The sequence below is a fragment of the Acanthisitta chloris genome, unplaced genomic scaffold (genome assembly GCF_000695815.1).
Source record: "Acanthisitta chloris isolate BGI_N310 unplaced genomic scaffold, ASM69581v1 scaffold13430, whole genome shotgun sequence".
In the NCBI taxonomy this organism is placed as follows: Eukaryota; Metazoa; Chordata; class Aves; order Passeriformes; family Acanthisittidae; genus Acanthisitta; species Acanthisitta chloris.
The window spans coordinates 1-15,092 of NW_008651189.1; the positions used below are offsets into that span (position 1 = coordinate 1).

General features: G+C 46.5%; 1 protein-coding gene across 1 annotated transcript; it reads left to right on the forward strand.

The window, feature by feature from the left end:
- Window positions 1–860: 860 nt before the first annotated feature.
- Window positions 861–12,616, forward strand: CCDC167 (coiled-coil domain containing 167; the record flags this gene model as incomplete). The annotated part of the gene is made up of 4 exons (XM_009072179.1): window positions 861–967; window positions 7,355–7,449; window positions 9,806–9,858; window positions 11,972–12,616. Coding segments are annotated over 4 exons (359 nt in total), but the record flags the coding sequence as incomplete, so codon positions are not given.
- Between the last annotated feature and the right edge of the window lie 2,476 nt (window positions 12,617–15,092).

Here is a 15,092-nt window from a genome sequence, read left to right on the forward strand (position 1 = left end):
GCCGGTCCCGGCTGTGCTGGCACTCCGTGTCACTGCTCCCGCCTGGGGCCGGCGCTGTGAGACGCGGTGGAGCTGTGTGCTCCTGAGGGCTCTGTCACACCCAGCCCGGCCTGTGCGCGGTGGTGACGCTCAGCCGTGTGCTGGGCATGGGCTGCGGCTGCTGCTTTCCAGGAGCCTAGTGGTAAACCAGAGTGTAAGGGGCCTGTAAGTCATGCAAAGAGAGGGGAAGTGACTGTTTTAGGAGTGTGCCTCGCTTCTAAAGCTGCGTTTGTATTGTTGCACTTGGGTGTTTTCTAATCCTCTGGTAGTCTCCTGAGTGGCAGGGGGGCGACTGTTTTAGGAGTGTGCCTCGCTTCTAAAGCTGCGTTTGTATTGTTGCACTTGGGTGTTTTCTAATCCTCTGGTAGTCTCCTGAGTGTCAGGAGGGCTGCTGGTAAGCTTTGTTTAAGCTTGATGTTTGTGTTAACAGGCTGAGTCGTGTTTGTTCAGGTCTCTTTAACATTCTGGCTCTGGCACTAGTTGCCCAGGGAGGTAGTAGATGCCCCAACCCTGGCAGTGTTCAAAGCCAGGTTGGATGAAGCTTTGAGCAACCTGGTCTAGTGGAGAGGTGTCTCTGCCCGTGGCAGGAGGGAGTTGGGACTAGATGATCTGTAAGGTCCATTCCAGCCCCTAAAATTTTGTGATTCCCGCACTGAGCAGTGCTATATGGACTGGCTTGAGGGAGGCAGTGGAGAGCCCTTAGTTCAGGTCTGAGGGTTGTGGCTACTTTGGGGATAGCAAAAGCCTGAATGTTCTGCACAAATGGCTGAAATGAGGCAGAATCAATCCAGTGAATCTCCCTGGTCACCTCTGTCCTGAAGCTTTTCGGGTGAGCATATGCACAACAGGCCAAGATAACCAGAGTAGAAAGGCCCAGGAAAAGAACTTGGGGCTTGTCATACATGTGTCATCAGCCAGTAACATAAAGGTGAGTGTCCTACTGTGTCATACCAGTGGGGGTTCAGGTTGTGGTAGTTTTCTGGTGAGTTTCGCTGGTTTGACTTTTATTAGAGAAATAGACAGTGACAGGACAAGGAGTAACAGGTTCAAGTTGAAGGAGGGGAGATTTAGGTTTGATATTAGTAAAAAGTTTTTTCCTGTGAGTGTGGTGAGACACTGGCACAGGTTGCCCAGGGAGGTAGTGGCTGCCCCAACCCTGGCAGAGTTCAAAGCCAGGTTGGATGAAGCCTTGAGCAGCCTGGTCTGGTGCGAGGTGTCCCTGCCCATGGCAGGGGGTTGAGACTACATGATGTGTAAGGTCCATTCCAACCCCTAGAATTCTGTGATTCTGTGGCATTTCTGGGCACTCTAACCTAGATATATCCACCAAAGGGAGTCCAGAGGAGAGTGTGCTACCTGTCCAAGCTTCCCTTTGGTGAGCCTAGCAGGGAGAGTTGAAATGATGTTTTGGTGGTGGTTGTTTGAGGTGTGACAGACTAGGAGCATTGAGATGTTAAGGTTTGCCTTGCAAAAAGAGGTGGTAAAATGGATGTGCCTCTCAGGGACCTGCTGGTCACAGAATGAAAAGGGACTGATCTTAGCTGCCACAGAAAATTCTTTGCAGAGTATTTGAGAGACATTAGTAGCTTTAGTTCTGTTTGTTGGTTTGTGGTTTTTTTAGAAGTCATGATGGAACACACTAGTTTTGAAAGGATTGTAGAATTACTCTTTTTTTGGTATGTTACAGGTGAAAACCTCTCAGTGCAATGACACTACTAAAATTCTTTCCACTTCCAGTGATGAGAAAGGTACTGAGTGGAAGTTAAGGAGGAAGAAAACAAAATCCCTTAAAGCTAGAGGAAGAGAAGGCTGTGTTTCAGGTGTCAGAATGCATGAAAACCTAAATATTGATTTCATAATTTAAACTTCAGTATTATTTTCTGAGCTGTTATGATTGTAAAGAAAACTTTTCAGATGAGTCTTAATATGACATGATGCATGGGTAGGTTTGAAAGGCCTCATCTAGGCAGAGTCATACTTGTCTAATTGAAGTAATGATGCTAAATGAATGCAGTTTTCTATATGGACACTTAGCAGATTAGCTTGCACTTACAAATTGCATGTGCAGTTGATATGATCTTGTTTAAACTGATAAAAATGCATCTCCATAACGTTTTGATGCTTTAAACTAATGTGACTTTCTTTCATATGGTGCTCTAGACAGACAGCCGTATTGACAGTGCTGAGCTGCACAGAACTTCCTTGAAGAAACTCACTGGGAAGACTGGTCCATTTTGTAGCTAAATAGTGAAAATGGAATGAACTGGAGACTGACAAGGAATGATTAAAGGCATGGATAACATGTATGCAAGAAACTACTAAGCATTCCAGTTCCTTTTAAGCTTGAAAATATGACTGCAAGGGGACCCAGTATAGGTCTATATCCTCTGCATGCTATTTGTAACTTTAAGAGAGAATGAACATTCACTGTCTGTACAGAATTAGGGATATCAAATGAAACTAGCAGCTGACAAGCACAGAACAAACAGAGGGGTTTGGTTCTTCCCATAACCTGTGGTGTGCTGTGAAACTCCTTGCCCTTAAAAATACACTTGTGGCTCAGCAACTGAAAATAAAATATGGAAGCAAGAAATTGGGGTTATTAAATGCAGAGAACACCCTGGATTTGGGCAGCACTGAAGCTGCAATGTCAGGTGTGTGTTCAGATAAAGTGTTGTTAGGTGTGTTCCTGCTTCTGACAGGGCAGTGGCTGATAGGTCTGTGCAAGAGGATAAAGAATAGGGAAAATGCCAACACAGTTTTTACTCAGCAGAGCTGTTCTTAGAGAATTTTTCATGAAAGCTGTGGGTCACGTGCCCTGTGGTCACCTCTGTGTTCTGTCCTGCAAAGCCACTGGTCTTAGCTGAGACAGGATGTGCTAACGGGATAGTCTCTGCAAGGCTGAAGGAGAAGATACAGGTAGGATCCAGCCCTTTCTCCTTTAGTTCTGCAGGATTGATCTTAAACTTTGCTGGTGGATCATCTTCTGCTCTGTAGTAGCTTATTTGGTAAATATTTTCAAGTGTGCTCAGAGCACAGCATCTGTGCCACCATGCAAAATGATTCCAGGAGTGTGGTGAAAATGGAATTGTGTCCACGAACTGCAGGTTAACTCTTAAATTTAAGCAAAACTTGTCTCTGCTGGATTGATTTTAATAATCCAGCCAAATTTGTGGATCCAGGAACCATTAATTCTTCTGTGAAAGGAGCAGCTCAAGTGTGCTGGCAGGTGACAAGGCATGTAAAGACTGCTCAGGGAAGGGATTTTTTTTCTTTGCCCCCACCTCTTCAGTTGGCTTTGATCTGTTTTATGAGGGTCAGAAGATGAAAACCTCATTACCTAATGCTGTTGGATGTCGACGTATGTGTGATATGGCTCCTTGCCAGTATCTTAATTAGGGAATTCATAAAAGCAGAGGGTGTATGCCAGTTCTTGAAATGTGCTTTTAGCCTTTCTACTGGAAGAAAAGCTTTTATTAATTCATTATGAAATGTATTAAACGGGAACCAACTCAACTCTGTAAGCAAAGCTGCTGCTTTTTCTCTCTTCCCTTTGTCTCTGCCTTTATGTGAGCCATTTCGGGCTCCCTGCCCAAGATGGTCCCAACAAATGAGATTTGCAATAAGCATCTTAGTCTGTTTGGATTAAAATCCTTTCTAGGTCTCTCTGGTGTAAAAAGGTTTCCAGATTGTGAGCAAGTGTTGCCAGTATTCAACAAAAATAGCTCAATGCCTTCTCATACCTGTGAAGCAACGGAGGCATCTGGTCTTAGACCCCTGTGTGCATCCAAGGCTGCTGGGACTTGACTTTCTGGAGTGTCTCTTGAGGAGCTTTGGAAGGGGCAGCTGCCTGGATGTGAAGCACCTGTTTCACTTGCCCCTTTTAACTGACACTACTTAAAGATGTTGCTGTTAGTGAAGTCCTGTGTCCCTGCTGCTATCCATGTGAACCTGAGGACTTGTCATGTGAGATTCGTGCCTGCTGCATTTCAGCTCTGTTGCAGAGGATACTCTTCATGCAAAGGAGAGCTACAAGGTTTGTCTTTCCAGCTTCTGAGGCACTGTGCTGAGAGTGCCACTGAAAAGATATGGTAGTGTGAGCTGCAAGGATCAGGGATGGTTCAGCTAAGTGAGCTTGGCTCTGTTTTCCTGCAGGCTTCCGGTATGCCTAGGCACATACCCCATCTAGCCTTCTCATGTATTAGTTAGTAGGAGGGAAGGCTTTCCATCTTCTGCAAGCTCAGGTAAACACCTGCTTCTAGGATTGCTCTCCTGAAGAGCTGCAGCAGGGAATTATGCCAAAGCTCTACAGATTTTCTTGTGCTACAGTTTTAGAGGCTACAGGCCCCCTGGGAGTTTCCTCAGCAGCCCAGAGCGTAATCAGTAATTCCCAGGCATTACTCTGATTTTTCCCTGTGCTTATTTTCTATTTCTGTCTTTCCTTTTCCCTGCAGTGAAGAGTTACTGGATGGCTGAGCTGCAGAGAGACTCTTGGCTTGGTGGAACAGATCCCAAATCCCAAGCAAGGCAATGGCATTGACATACCAAGCTCTGGTCATACTCTAGGGTCGGTGTCTGAGGCTTCTTGCAGAAGCATGCTATCTGTCTGAGGCAGATAGTATTGTCCTAATTTATAAGTGGGGAAACTGAGGCACAGTGAGTGGATAACATCTGTGAATCCTCACTCTTGTCTTTCTTATAACCCCTAATTCCCCCTAGCCGGACGAAAAGAAATAGTGAGAATTCTGGAGGAAAAGTATTTTGTTCATTCAGCAGTCTGTTCCCCCTTCCTTGCTTTTTTTTTTCCCTGATTATTTTCTGTCCCTCGTGCCCCCAGCTCAGCAAAGCTGATGGTGCAGTTCTAGGGCATGTGGTTTATTAGCAAATTATTGCTCTCCAGCAGGGGACCCAAACTTTGGTTTTGATTTAAGAGCAGTAAAACCAGTTGAAACTTTTAAAGTAGTATGTGGAATCTGGAGATTTTTAGTCAGCAGAAAGTAAAAGCATTGACAGAGTTGGGTGGAATATCCTCTTGTTAAGTCTTGTGAAATGAGGGAAGTATGGGCAGAGGATGCACTAGTGAGAGCAACTGCAAACTGAGCAGGAGGAGCAGTTGTGGAGGAGAGGATAGGAATGCAGTGACATGGGTAACTTTAGTGGTGGGGTTGGCAGCTGACTGACCAAAGCACTCATTAAACTGCATAATTTAACATTATTTTAAAATGTATTTCCTGAGAAGGCATGGCACATTGTAGTAAGTTTACTGGCTAGGGATGAGCCATGTAACACATGGCTGAAGCATCTCTTGGTCTGTGTGTATGTGAGGGTTTCCAGCAGCTAAGGAAGCAGAGGCAATCATTTGCAAATGGTAGGAACTGATGAGGGAGATGGTGGTCCTTAAACTGAGCTGGATGGACACCTCATCTCCACTCCATTGCACTCTGCCGTTAAATTGACTTGCTGGTAAGTGTGGTCAGAGCTGACCAGGGGGAAGCCCTTGGCCCTGAAGCAGACTGGGGCAGTGCAGTCATACTGACTGAGCTGTAGTGCATGGCATTGTGATGAGCAGCTGGAGTTAACATTCTTAATTGGCACAGTTGGATATGGAGGACAATTATCTTTGCCCTGATGGAGTGCATTTTCAGCTAACATGATTCAAAAATATCTGTGTCCCCATCCAGGCAAACCTAAGCATGGCCAAACATAGAAGTGCCATTCCCTGTACTCTGGGATCAGGTGATGTGCCTTGGTGCTCCCCTTTTGGACTCAGGGGAAGCTGTGCCTGTGGGGAACTTGGCATCTCAGCAGCCTTGGCAGAATTGCCTAATAATCTGTGACTTTTAAATTGTTGTCTGATAAATCAGAGATTTACTTGAGCTTTGTTATATGTGTCCCCTCCCCAGCTCAGCTGTGCTCCTGGCAGTGAGACCACTGAACTGACTGGCTAAACTCCTTTTCACGGTCTGCTTTGTTCTTTCCTTTAGATCAGGCCTCTTTCTCCCATCCCGCTTGTTTATAATGCTTGCCCTGGCTAGGTGTGAGATTGCTAATGAGCTTAGGACGGAGCTGATCCCCAAAGAAGCAATAATTAGGGATGGCTTTGATTTTGTTTCCCTTATCACTGTTCAGGGGAGTGTTTGTGCTCTGGGCCACTTCTGAGGCTGATGTCCAGACAGCTCATTCCACCTCAGTACTTTACCCGAGACTGTGCTGCCTCTTAGTGTCTGATGTATGAAGGCTCCCACCACAGAGATCCCGTGCTGCCAGCCATCTATCCAACCTTGGCCTTGCCTGAGAACCAGGCACAGCAGGAGTGCTGCACTAAGCTGAAAAGAGAGGTCACTGCCACCTCAGGGCAGCCGAGCTTGTTTTCTTTCAGGATAGGTTGTTGTATTCATATTATCTGATTAGTCCTGCTACCTCCCTGCTGGAAGCAAGCTTGAAAGACAGAGTTTTCCTAAAGGTGTCTATGCTCTGGTTGCCAACCAGAAGAGAGAACTGATTCCCAGAACTGTTGTCCGTGGCAGAATTCCCTCCTGGGCAATCTCTTTGCACACAAGTAGATCAGACCTCCTGTGCTTAGCCACACTTGCTCCCCTCCACAGGAGGACACAGAGGGGGTGAGGGTGGTTGTTAAGAAACTTCATGAGGAGGCACAAGGACCAGTGTTTTCTGCATGGAAACATGCTGCTGCCAAAACTTGGTGCAGGTTGAAGATGTGGAGGTGGTGGTGAATGCTCTCTTGAGCTGTTGCTGTTGAACACTTAATTAGGCAAAAGAGACAGTAGGTATCAATGTTTCTTTTTACTTTATCCACTCTTCATCCAGTCAGACCGCTGAGGGTGCTTTGTAGTCACATCCCATGAACTTTGCATCCATTTACAGAGCTAAATCAAGACCTTGGCCCTCAGGCTTCAGCCTAGGCCAGTCTCTCTCTTTTTATTCTCTTAATTGCTTAAAGGTGCCTTGGGTTACATCTTTGCTTGTGGACTCACATGCAAAGAAACTAGAACAGGCTGGAACAGGGTCAGATTTTGGCAAAAAGGTGCTGGCACACAGTGCTGACACAATTGACAGTGTCAGGACTGGCTTGGCTGTGTTTGGGATTACAATGTCACAGTTGCCAGGGGTATAATACAGGCTCACCTGAGAGGTGATGGGCTCTTTGTGATCTCTGCACGGAGCTGGAATTCCTCCCTTGATTTGAGGAGGAGGAGGAGGGTGGAGTGGCTGTGCTGCCACCTTTCTCGTCTGAGTGGGAATGGATCCATGTTAGTTGGGAGAGGAAATGACTGACTGGTGTGGTGTTTTTCAGATCGACGGACTGGAAGAGAAGCTGGCACGCTGCAGACAGAGCATGGAAGAGGTGGATCTTAAGCTGCGCAGGGAGAAGCTCAGCCCTGAAGGAAGGTATTGATGATCACCTCCTTTCACAGCTATAGCTGTACACTTCAGCTAGCTGTCATCCTGCTGTAGTACTGAGCAAGGGCTCTTGCAGGGGTGGGAACCTGTGATTCCCTATGACAAGGCTCTCTTCCCCCTACTTGGAACTTGTCTGGGGAACTTGCCAGTGTGAGAAGTTCAGTGATATATCGAGAGAGCTTTCTCCTTATTGAGAGCCTGACTCCTGCCTGCACCACAGCCAGACAAGCAGTGCCCAAAACTTTCCAGATGATTTGCAGAGCTGGCTCCTGACCTGCAAGGAAACAGCTCCAGGAGTCTGGCAAAGGTTTGCTGCACAAGCCTTGCCAAAGGTGCCCGAGTTCAGTCAGGGAAGATGGGCAGAAACTGCTGCTCAGGGCCAAACCAGGCTGAGATGGAACTGCAAAAGGGGCTGAAGGGAATCATCTGTGCCTGTGTTGCACATGTATCTGGATGCAGGGATGCGTCAACACAATGGCTTTTCTTGGGAAAGCTAAGAGGGACACTACCCCTGAAAACTGTCACTGCTGTAGAGGCAACTGTTGGCTTCTAGAGCTGGGACTTAAGCAATGCCTTTGGCCTGGATTTTGTAGCAGACACAGGCAGAACCTGCTGTTTCTCTTAAGTGTGAAGCAAGAGATCCTAAATCTCCTAGCTGATTCTCACATCTCTCTTCTTGAGCACATTCTTTCAGTCACCAGCATCCTCCTGCTTTGCTCCTAACAAAAAAGCATGGGAGGCTCAATCATAGGCCCAGAGAGTGGTCCTGTTGATCCTCATATTGGCTCTACAGTACTGAACCCTGTTAGAAATGATCCTAGCAGTGATGATGTCTCCATGTCCTGATACTTATCAACCTCAGTAACTTCTTTGTTAAACTCCTTTGCACTCCCTCCCCTTCCTTCACTGGGGTTTTATATCCCCATCCATATTTACACAGGGTCCTGTCTCTTCCTGTCCCTCATCTCTTCAGGTCCTCATCTCAACAGTCCTTTTCTAGGCCTAAATTCTTCTTGCTTGTTGTCTGTATTCTTTATCTAGTACTTAGGTGGCCAACAACCAAACCTACAGTTGTGATAACTAGACAGGATGGAATATATGATGGTTTCTCTCTGAAATATGGGGCCTAAAGCAAAGAATTAGGAATAGGGCATCCTGGGGCCTTTTCTGAATTTTACAGCTTGTATCGAGATAGAAACAGAAATTCCCTTGCCCTATTCCAGACCATTTGAAAAACCCTGGAGGAAGGTACCACGATCAAAATCATCGATTCAGTGTGTAGTACACAAAGGAGAGCTCTGCTTTCCCACTTTGAAGTTCAGTTGTCATGGTTTCATGTCTCATTCTCAAAGCTGCTTCCTTTGACTTGCTTCACAAGGCAAGTTTCTAAGTAGCACCCATGTCATGTCGGTAAATGTCTTCTCACTTCCTCCTGGCTGTTCTCCACATTGCCTTTCCCTAGTTGTCTTTAAGAGCCCTTTCCTCTCCTGCTGCTCTGATGTAGCTTGCTTTCTTGCCATCCCCTTGCTTAACCAGCTGTACACATAGATTTGGATCTCTTTCTTCTACAGGTTCCTGCTCTGCCCCAAGGGGAACAACAACTGCCTTCTCTGAACCAGGAGATAATTTCTTAGTGCATGTTTATTTATGTGCACAGTCTGAAAGGAGAGACCACATCCTCACTGCCATAATGGAAATGCTGCTGCTTTCAGGAATTTTGTTTTGCATTTATATTTTAAACTGTATATTAATTAATCATCTTGTGCAGTTTAAGACAAGGGCTGAGTTGGCCTGACTTAGTCTGTACTGTTGTTATCATGAGTCTTCAGTCATTGTTTAACTGGTTGCTACTGGGCTTGAATTCAGCTTGTTTCCTTAAGTTCACCAACTGGTATAAATTGGATGCCTCTGGCAGAGGGATCCTAGCTTCAGTTGGTGAGAATTGCTGTTCCAGCACTAAGCCAGATGTGCTGAGGGGCAGGATCCAGAGAGCATGTAGGGACCCTGCTCCATCCCATAGCTGTGTCAGAACTTCCTACCCCACCTAAGGGAACTGATTAGAGGACTCTTGACAGGCAGTTCCCTTTCCAGTTGTTTGCCTACGCTGACACTGTCCTGAAAGGAGAGATAAGGGGTTTGGGGGAAGGAAAAAAATCTAAAATGCTGCATCTCTTCTCTTGCACAACTGGGTGTTTCTAAACTGACACCTCTCCACAGTGAAGGGTGAGGGGCTTATTCTGTGAGCAAATGTCTCCAGCAGTAGGACAGTCAGTCTTCCATCATGTAAGCACAGAATTAGGCTGTGTTGTGCCTTGCAGGTAATGAACTCCTCTTCTCATTACAGAAAGTCACTGGAGAGAGAGAGAGACTTACTAATGACCAAAGCTGACAACTATGGTAAGAGCTTCATTAAAAATGGTCCCCCAGGCTGGATGGGATCAGCTCTGCAGCTTAGCTTCATCTTCAAGCTCCTGCCACCTCTGACTTCTGCCTTTGAATTCAGGTTCAACCAAAGGGAGCTAGACTCAGGGAAACATAGCATAGTGTCTGCATCCTCCTGCTTGAGCTATGCTACCATAGGGAATAAAATAAGCATCAGCTAATGAAGGGGGAAAGCATCCCCTTCACATACCCTAAATTACCAGTCTTTAGATAATCATAGCTAACAGATTGGATTGAGTAGCTTTTACCATCTCTCGTCCCCTTTTTATTTTTTTATTATTTTTTAATAGAGGCTTGCTAAGCAAGCTGTAGTGAAGTATACTTTCCTTGGGGAAGGTTCTCACTGCATCAGTTTCTAGGGCCAGTTGGCACATGAGCACACAGATTCACACTGCTGTACTACCTGCAATTCTAGAGAGCCAGGGTGTTTCCTTGCTGCACATCCTGCTGTAGATGGTTAAAATGAGAGTCCCTCTGAGCTACCACACACTTGACAGCACTTCCATTCCATCAGGAACTCTGCTTTGCATGTCTTCAGGCTCCTGGTGTTGATCAGTGTGTTCCATGCTTGACAGTACTCTGCAGCAGTGGAAGGACCAGAGCTCACACAAAGGAAAAAGGCACAAGTGCTCTTTTAGGCCTGGAGCACTGAAAGCTGGGGTATGGCCAGAAAATCTGTAATTATAACTCAGGTTAAAGGACTGTTTCCAGAAGACTAACAGTTACTTTAAATAGATCCAAAGCTGTTCCCTAAGGGTGTACCGCTTGAGACAGCAGAAGACTCTGCACATTGCTGCCACCCTTTTACCAGCAGTCAGTCATCACTGCTAGCAGCAGCAGAGCAGTCTGACAGGCAGCTCAACAGCAGCAACAGCCTCACCTAATGGTGATGGCTGCTCCTCCTGGAACAGAACAGACAGTGCATGTGCACACAGTCTTTTTAGACCACGGCTCTGGGCCTGATTAAATCTTTACTTATTCTAGCTGACACACTTGAGGCCATGAAGTGCAGTTGCTGACAATGGCATTGCTCAGTCAGTTTAAGCTGGCACTGCTGTGCACAGGGTTATGTGACCTCTTGCCTGTTGCCTCCTCTGTGGCCTTGCAGAGTCAAGCAGGTTGCATGAGAATGCTTGTATTATGTGAAGGATGGGGGCAGCTAAAAGTCTCTTTTCATACCAACACCAGTTTGGGAACTGCTGGAGGCTGCTTGTGCACAATACAGAGGCAGGAACCTGTGCAGTCACTGCAGCTGAATTGAGCAGTAAAAGCAGTCTGGCCCTGGAGCCAGTTGGCACCCAGCTTTGCCCTGCCAAACAATTACTGCTGTTTGGCCCTGCACTGTGTAATGCTGTAGGTCTCACTGCTTGCCTGCACCACCCACCAATGTACTGTGGAACAAAACTAGCAAGGGCGGGTTCCTGTCTTTGGTACAGGGAATGGAACAGAACTGGCCATCAGCAGGACTTCATACTTGCAGTGCACACTTCCTGCATCTGTGCTGCTGCTTCTGTAAACCAAGGCAAGGGAAAGTGATCTGTCTCTAAAAAGCTTCAGACCCCAACAGAATGAGTGTCCAGAGTCAGACCTGTTCTGCACTCATGCTTCTAAGGCACAAGGAAACCCAGACATTCAAAGGTGCACACAGTTGTATTAAGTAAATTTAAGTGCTAGGAAAAGCTACCAGGCTGTTACATCTAGAAGACAGCAGAAATAGCTCTCTGCCCTCTGTCACTTTCATTCTCTTAGGGAACAAGCAATTATTCTAATGACACAGTCTGTCCTTAGTAGAGGCCTACAGCAATGTCATTTGCAAAGAGGAACTGGTCTAGCACTGAAGTATTCCCAAGCACAGCGACAGAGTGTCAGAATGAGAGTTAGCAAATGAAAGGCTTCCTGCTAGTTTACTTCCTGTTCAGCACATCTTATAATTGGCAGCTTTGCATACTCTGCTCCCAAAATTGTTGCCTGTGGCCAAGGTAGCTTTGTGCTTTTAAGACAGTTTTGAACAGAGTTGTAGCTGCAACATGAAGAACCTTCACAGGCAAAGCTTTTGTTTGTTTCCCAGAGAAAGAACTGAGTGTGCTTCGTAAGGAGAATCGCAAGAATGCTGCCCTTGCTGTGGCCATGGGGTTGCTGATTGCTCTTATTTATGTCTGCTGGACAATGTGATTGCACTCAAGAATTCTCCCTGCTGACCAAATGACTCTCCTGCAAGGAGCTCTTCCTCCTCATACCACTGTGCCTCGCCCAAGGGTGAGGATCAGCATTTCAAATTGCCGTTCTTGTTTATCATCTCTAAGCCTTGTTGTAGGGAAGATTTTTCTCTGCAAGCTGAGGGGACAGGAGACAAAACAGAAATCACAGCACACTTACACTTGGAAATCAGGTCAAGCAGAGCTCAAGGTGGTGCCGTCTTACCCAAAACACAGTCAAGACCATCCAGCCTGATACAGGAGTGCAATACATTCTCCCTTTTGAAGAGGACCTGTGGTTGCAGACAGTACTCTCTGCTTAGCCCAGGTGGAGTACGTGCCAACTTGTTTCCTGTGACTCAAGCCAAAAGCTGAAGGGACACTGAGCTCTTTGAATCAAAGGGTAATCTTTAAGTATTGCAACCTAATAATTTATGTGTTCCCAGAGCTGACCTAAAGATGTTTCCTACTCCACCCCAACTTACAGGACCAAAGGAATCCTACCTCCACAAAAACAGATGGGACATAGGCATCTCTTTTTCTGCAAGCAGGTAGCATCCAACTTGAGATGTGGGTGCTTGGGCTTTGAGAAGATCTGCCTACCTCTCTGGTGCATCACAGTTGGGTAGCCATTTTTCTGTGCCTTTGAGAATCAGCACTTGCAGAAGAGAACTTACTGTCAACTCAAGGGATAGAAGTGCTTCTGCAGGGCTTGAAATAAAATGATTTGACCTTGTAATTTACTGTTGGTTTTTTGTTTTCTTTTCCTGTTTTGTCATGCTTATCAGCCACTGCTTTATTCCCATCCTACCATCCCTCTGCTGGCACACATTGCATGATAGTAAAATCATCAAGGCTGGAAGAGACCTCTAAGATAAAGTCCAGCAATTAACCTGCCACTCTGCTGTAACCCCTAAACAATATCCATCCAGATGCCTCTTAAGCACATCCAGGGATGGTGACTCTACCACCTCCCTGGGCAATCTATTCCAGTGCTTGACCACCCTAACAGCGAAGAACTTTTTCCTAATACATAATCTGAATCTTCCCTGTCTCATTTTAGGACCATTCCCTCTCGTCCTCTCACTGCAGGCATGGCTGAAGAGACCATCACCCACCTATCTACAATCCCCTTTCAGATAGTTGTAGAGAGCAACGAGGTCACCCCTGAGCCACCTCTTCTCAAGGCTAAACAAATCCAATTCCCTCAGCTGTTCCTTGTAGGACATGTGTTCTAGACCTTTTCTGAGCCTCACTGCCCTTTGCTGGACTCACTTCAGCACTTCAGTGTCTTTTACAAAGTGAGGAGCCCAAAACTAAATGCAGTACTCGAGGTGTGGCCTCACCAGTGCTGGGTACAGGGGGATGATAACTGCCCTAGTCCTGTTGGCCACACTATACTTGATGCAGGCCGAGATGCCATTGGCCTTACTGGCCACCTGTGCACACTGTTGGCTCATATTGAGGAGTCTGTCCACCAGCACTCCCATGTCCCCTTCTGATGCACTCGAGCCACTTCTCTCCCAGACTGTACCACTGCATGGGGTGGTTGTGCCCAAGTGGAGGACCCAACACTTCACTTTACTGAACCTCATGCAGTTGTCCTCAGCCCACTGGTCAAGTTGGTCCAGGTCTCTGTGTAGAGTTTTCCTACCCTCAGGCAGATCAACACTCCCCACCCAACTTAGCGTCATCTGCAAATTTACTGAGAGTGCACTCAATCCCTATGTCCAGATCAACAGTAAAGATGTTAAATAGGACTGGCCCAAATACTGAGCCCTGGAGAACACCAGTAGTTATCAGCTGCCAATTGGACTTAGTTCTATTCACCACAACTCTCCGGGCCTGGCCATCCAGCCAGTTTACTCATCGAACAGTCCACCCACCCAAGCCACGAGCAGCCAGTTTTTCTACAAGTATACTGTGGGAGACAGTGTCAAGTGCCTTACTGAAATCCAGACAGACCATGTCCACAGCCTTACCTTCATCCACTGAGCAGGTCACATTGTCGTAGAAGGAGATCAGCTTGGTCAAGCAGAACCTTCCATTCCATTTCATAAATCCATGTTGTTTGGACTTGATCCCCTGCTTGCCCTGCATGTGCCATGCGATGGCACTTGGAATGATCTCCTCCATGACCTTGCCCACAAGTAAGGTTAGGCTTACAGGCCTGTAGTTCCCTGGATCCTCCTTCAGACCCTTCTTATAGAATAGGTGTCATGTGTGCTAATTTCCAGTCAGCCAAAACTTCCCCAGTTATCCAGGACTGCTGGTAGATGATTGTAAGTGGTTTAGCAAGTTCTTTTGACAGTTCCCTCATTACCCTGGGGTGGATCTCATCAGGGCCCATGAACTCATGAGCATCCAACTGGCATAGAAAGTCATTAGCCATCTCTTCCTGGATTATGGGGGTTTCACTCTTCTCCCATCATCACCTTCCAGCTCTAAGAGCTGGGTATCCTAGTAAGCCTAGACTGGTAAGCCACGTAACATCCCTATTCAGTGACATCTTAACTGTGGTGTATTGGTCTGGTGTGGCCTGGAATCCACTTCCTTTGAGTGGAAAAGCAGTCTAGCATGCTGCAGAGGAGTGTTGGAGACTGTGGTCCCTGTGGTCCCCTCATATTCCAACGCAGGGACATGCACTAGATAGCCCTCAATATCTAACTTGCCAGGAAAGTCTTTAAAAGGGACTGCCTTGAAAATTTAACTGGGCAAGGCACTTCTCTATCACCACACTGAGGGCCAGAACTTCGTGGGATGCAAGGTAAGCAAACACGGTTGTGAATTAAAGGGGCTGTATTGGTAATAGAGACAATGAAAGCAGAGAAGTCAACAAAAAATGATACAAAGCCTAATAACATTACATTGTGCAATTAACATACTATAGACATTCCCTTCAGCAAGACCTTTCTCACCCCACCCTTCCCAACAACCCCTCAGCAGGGAAGCAAGCAGCAAGGGGGCTCACACTTGCCTTCCTGAAGGGAGATT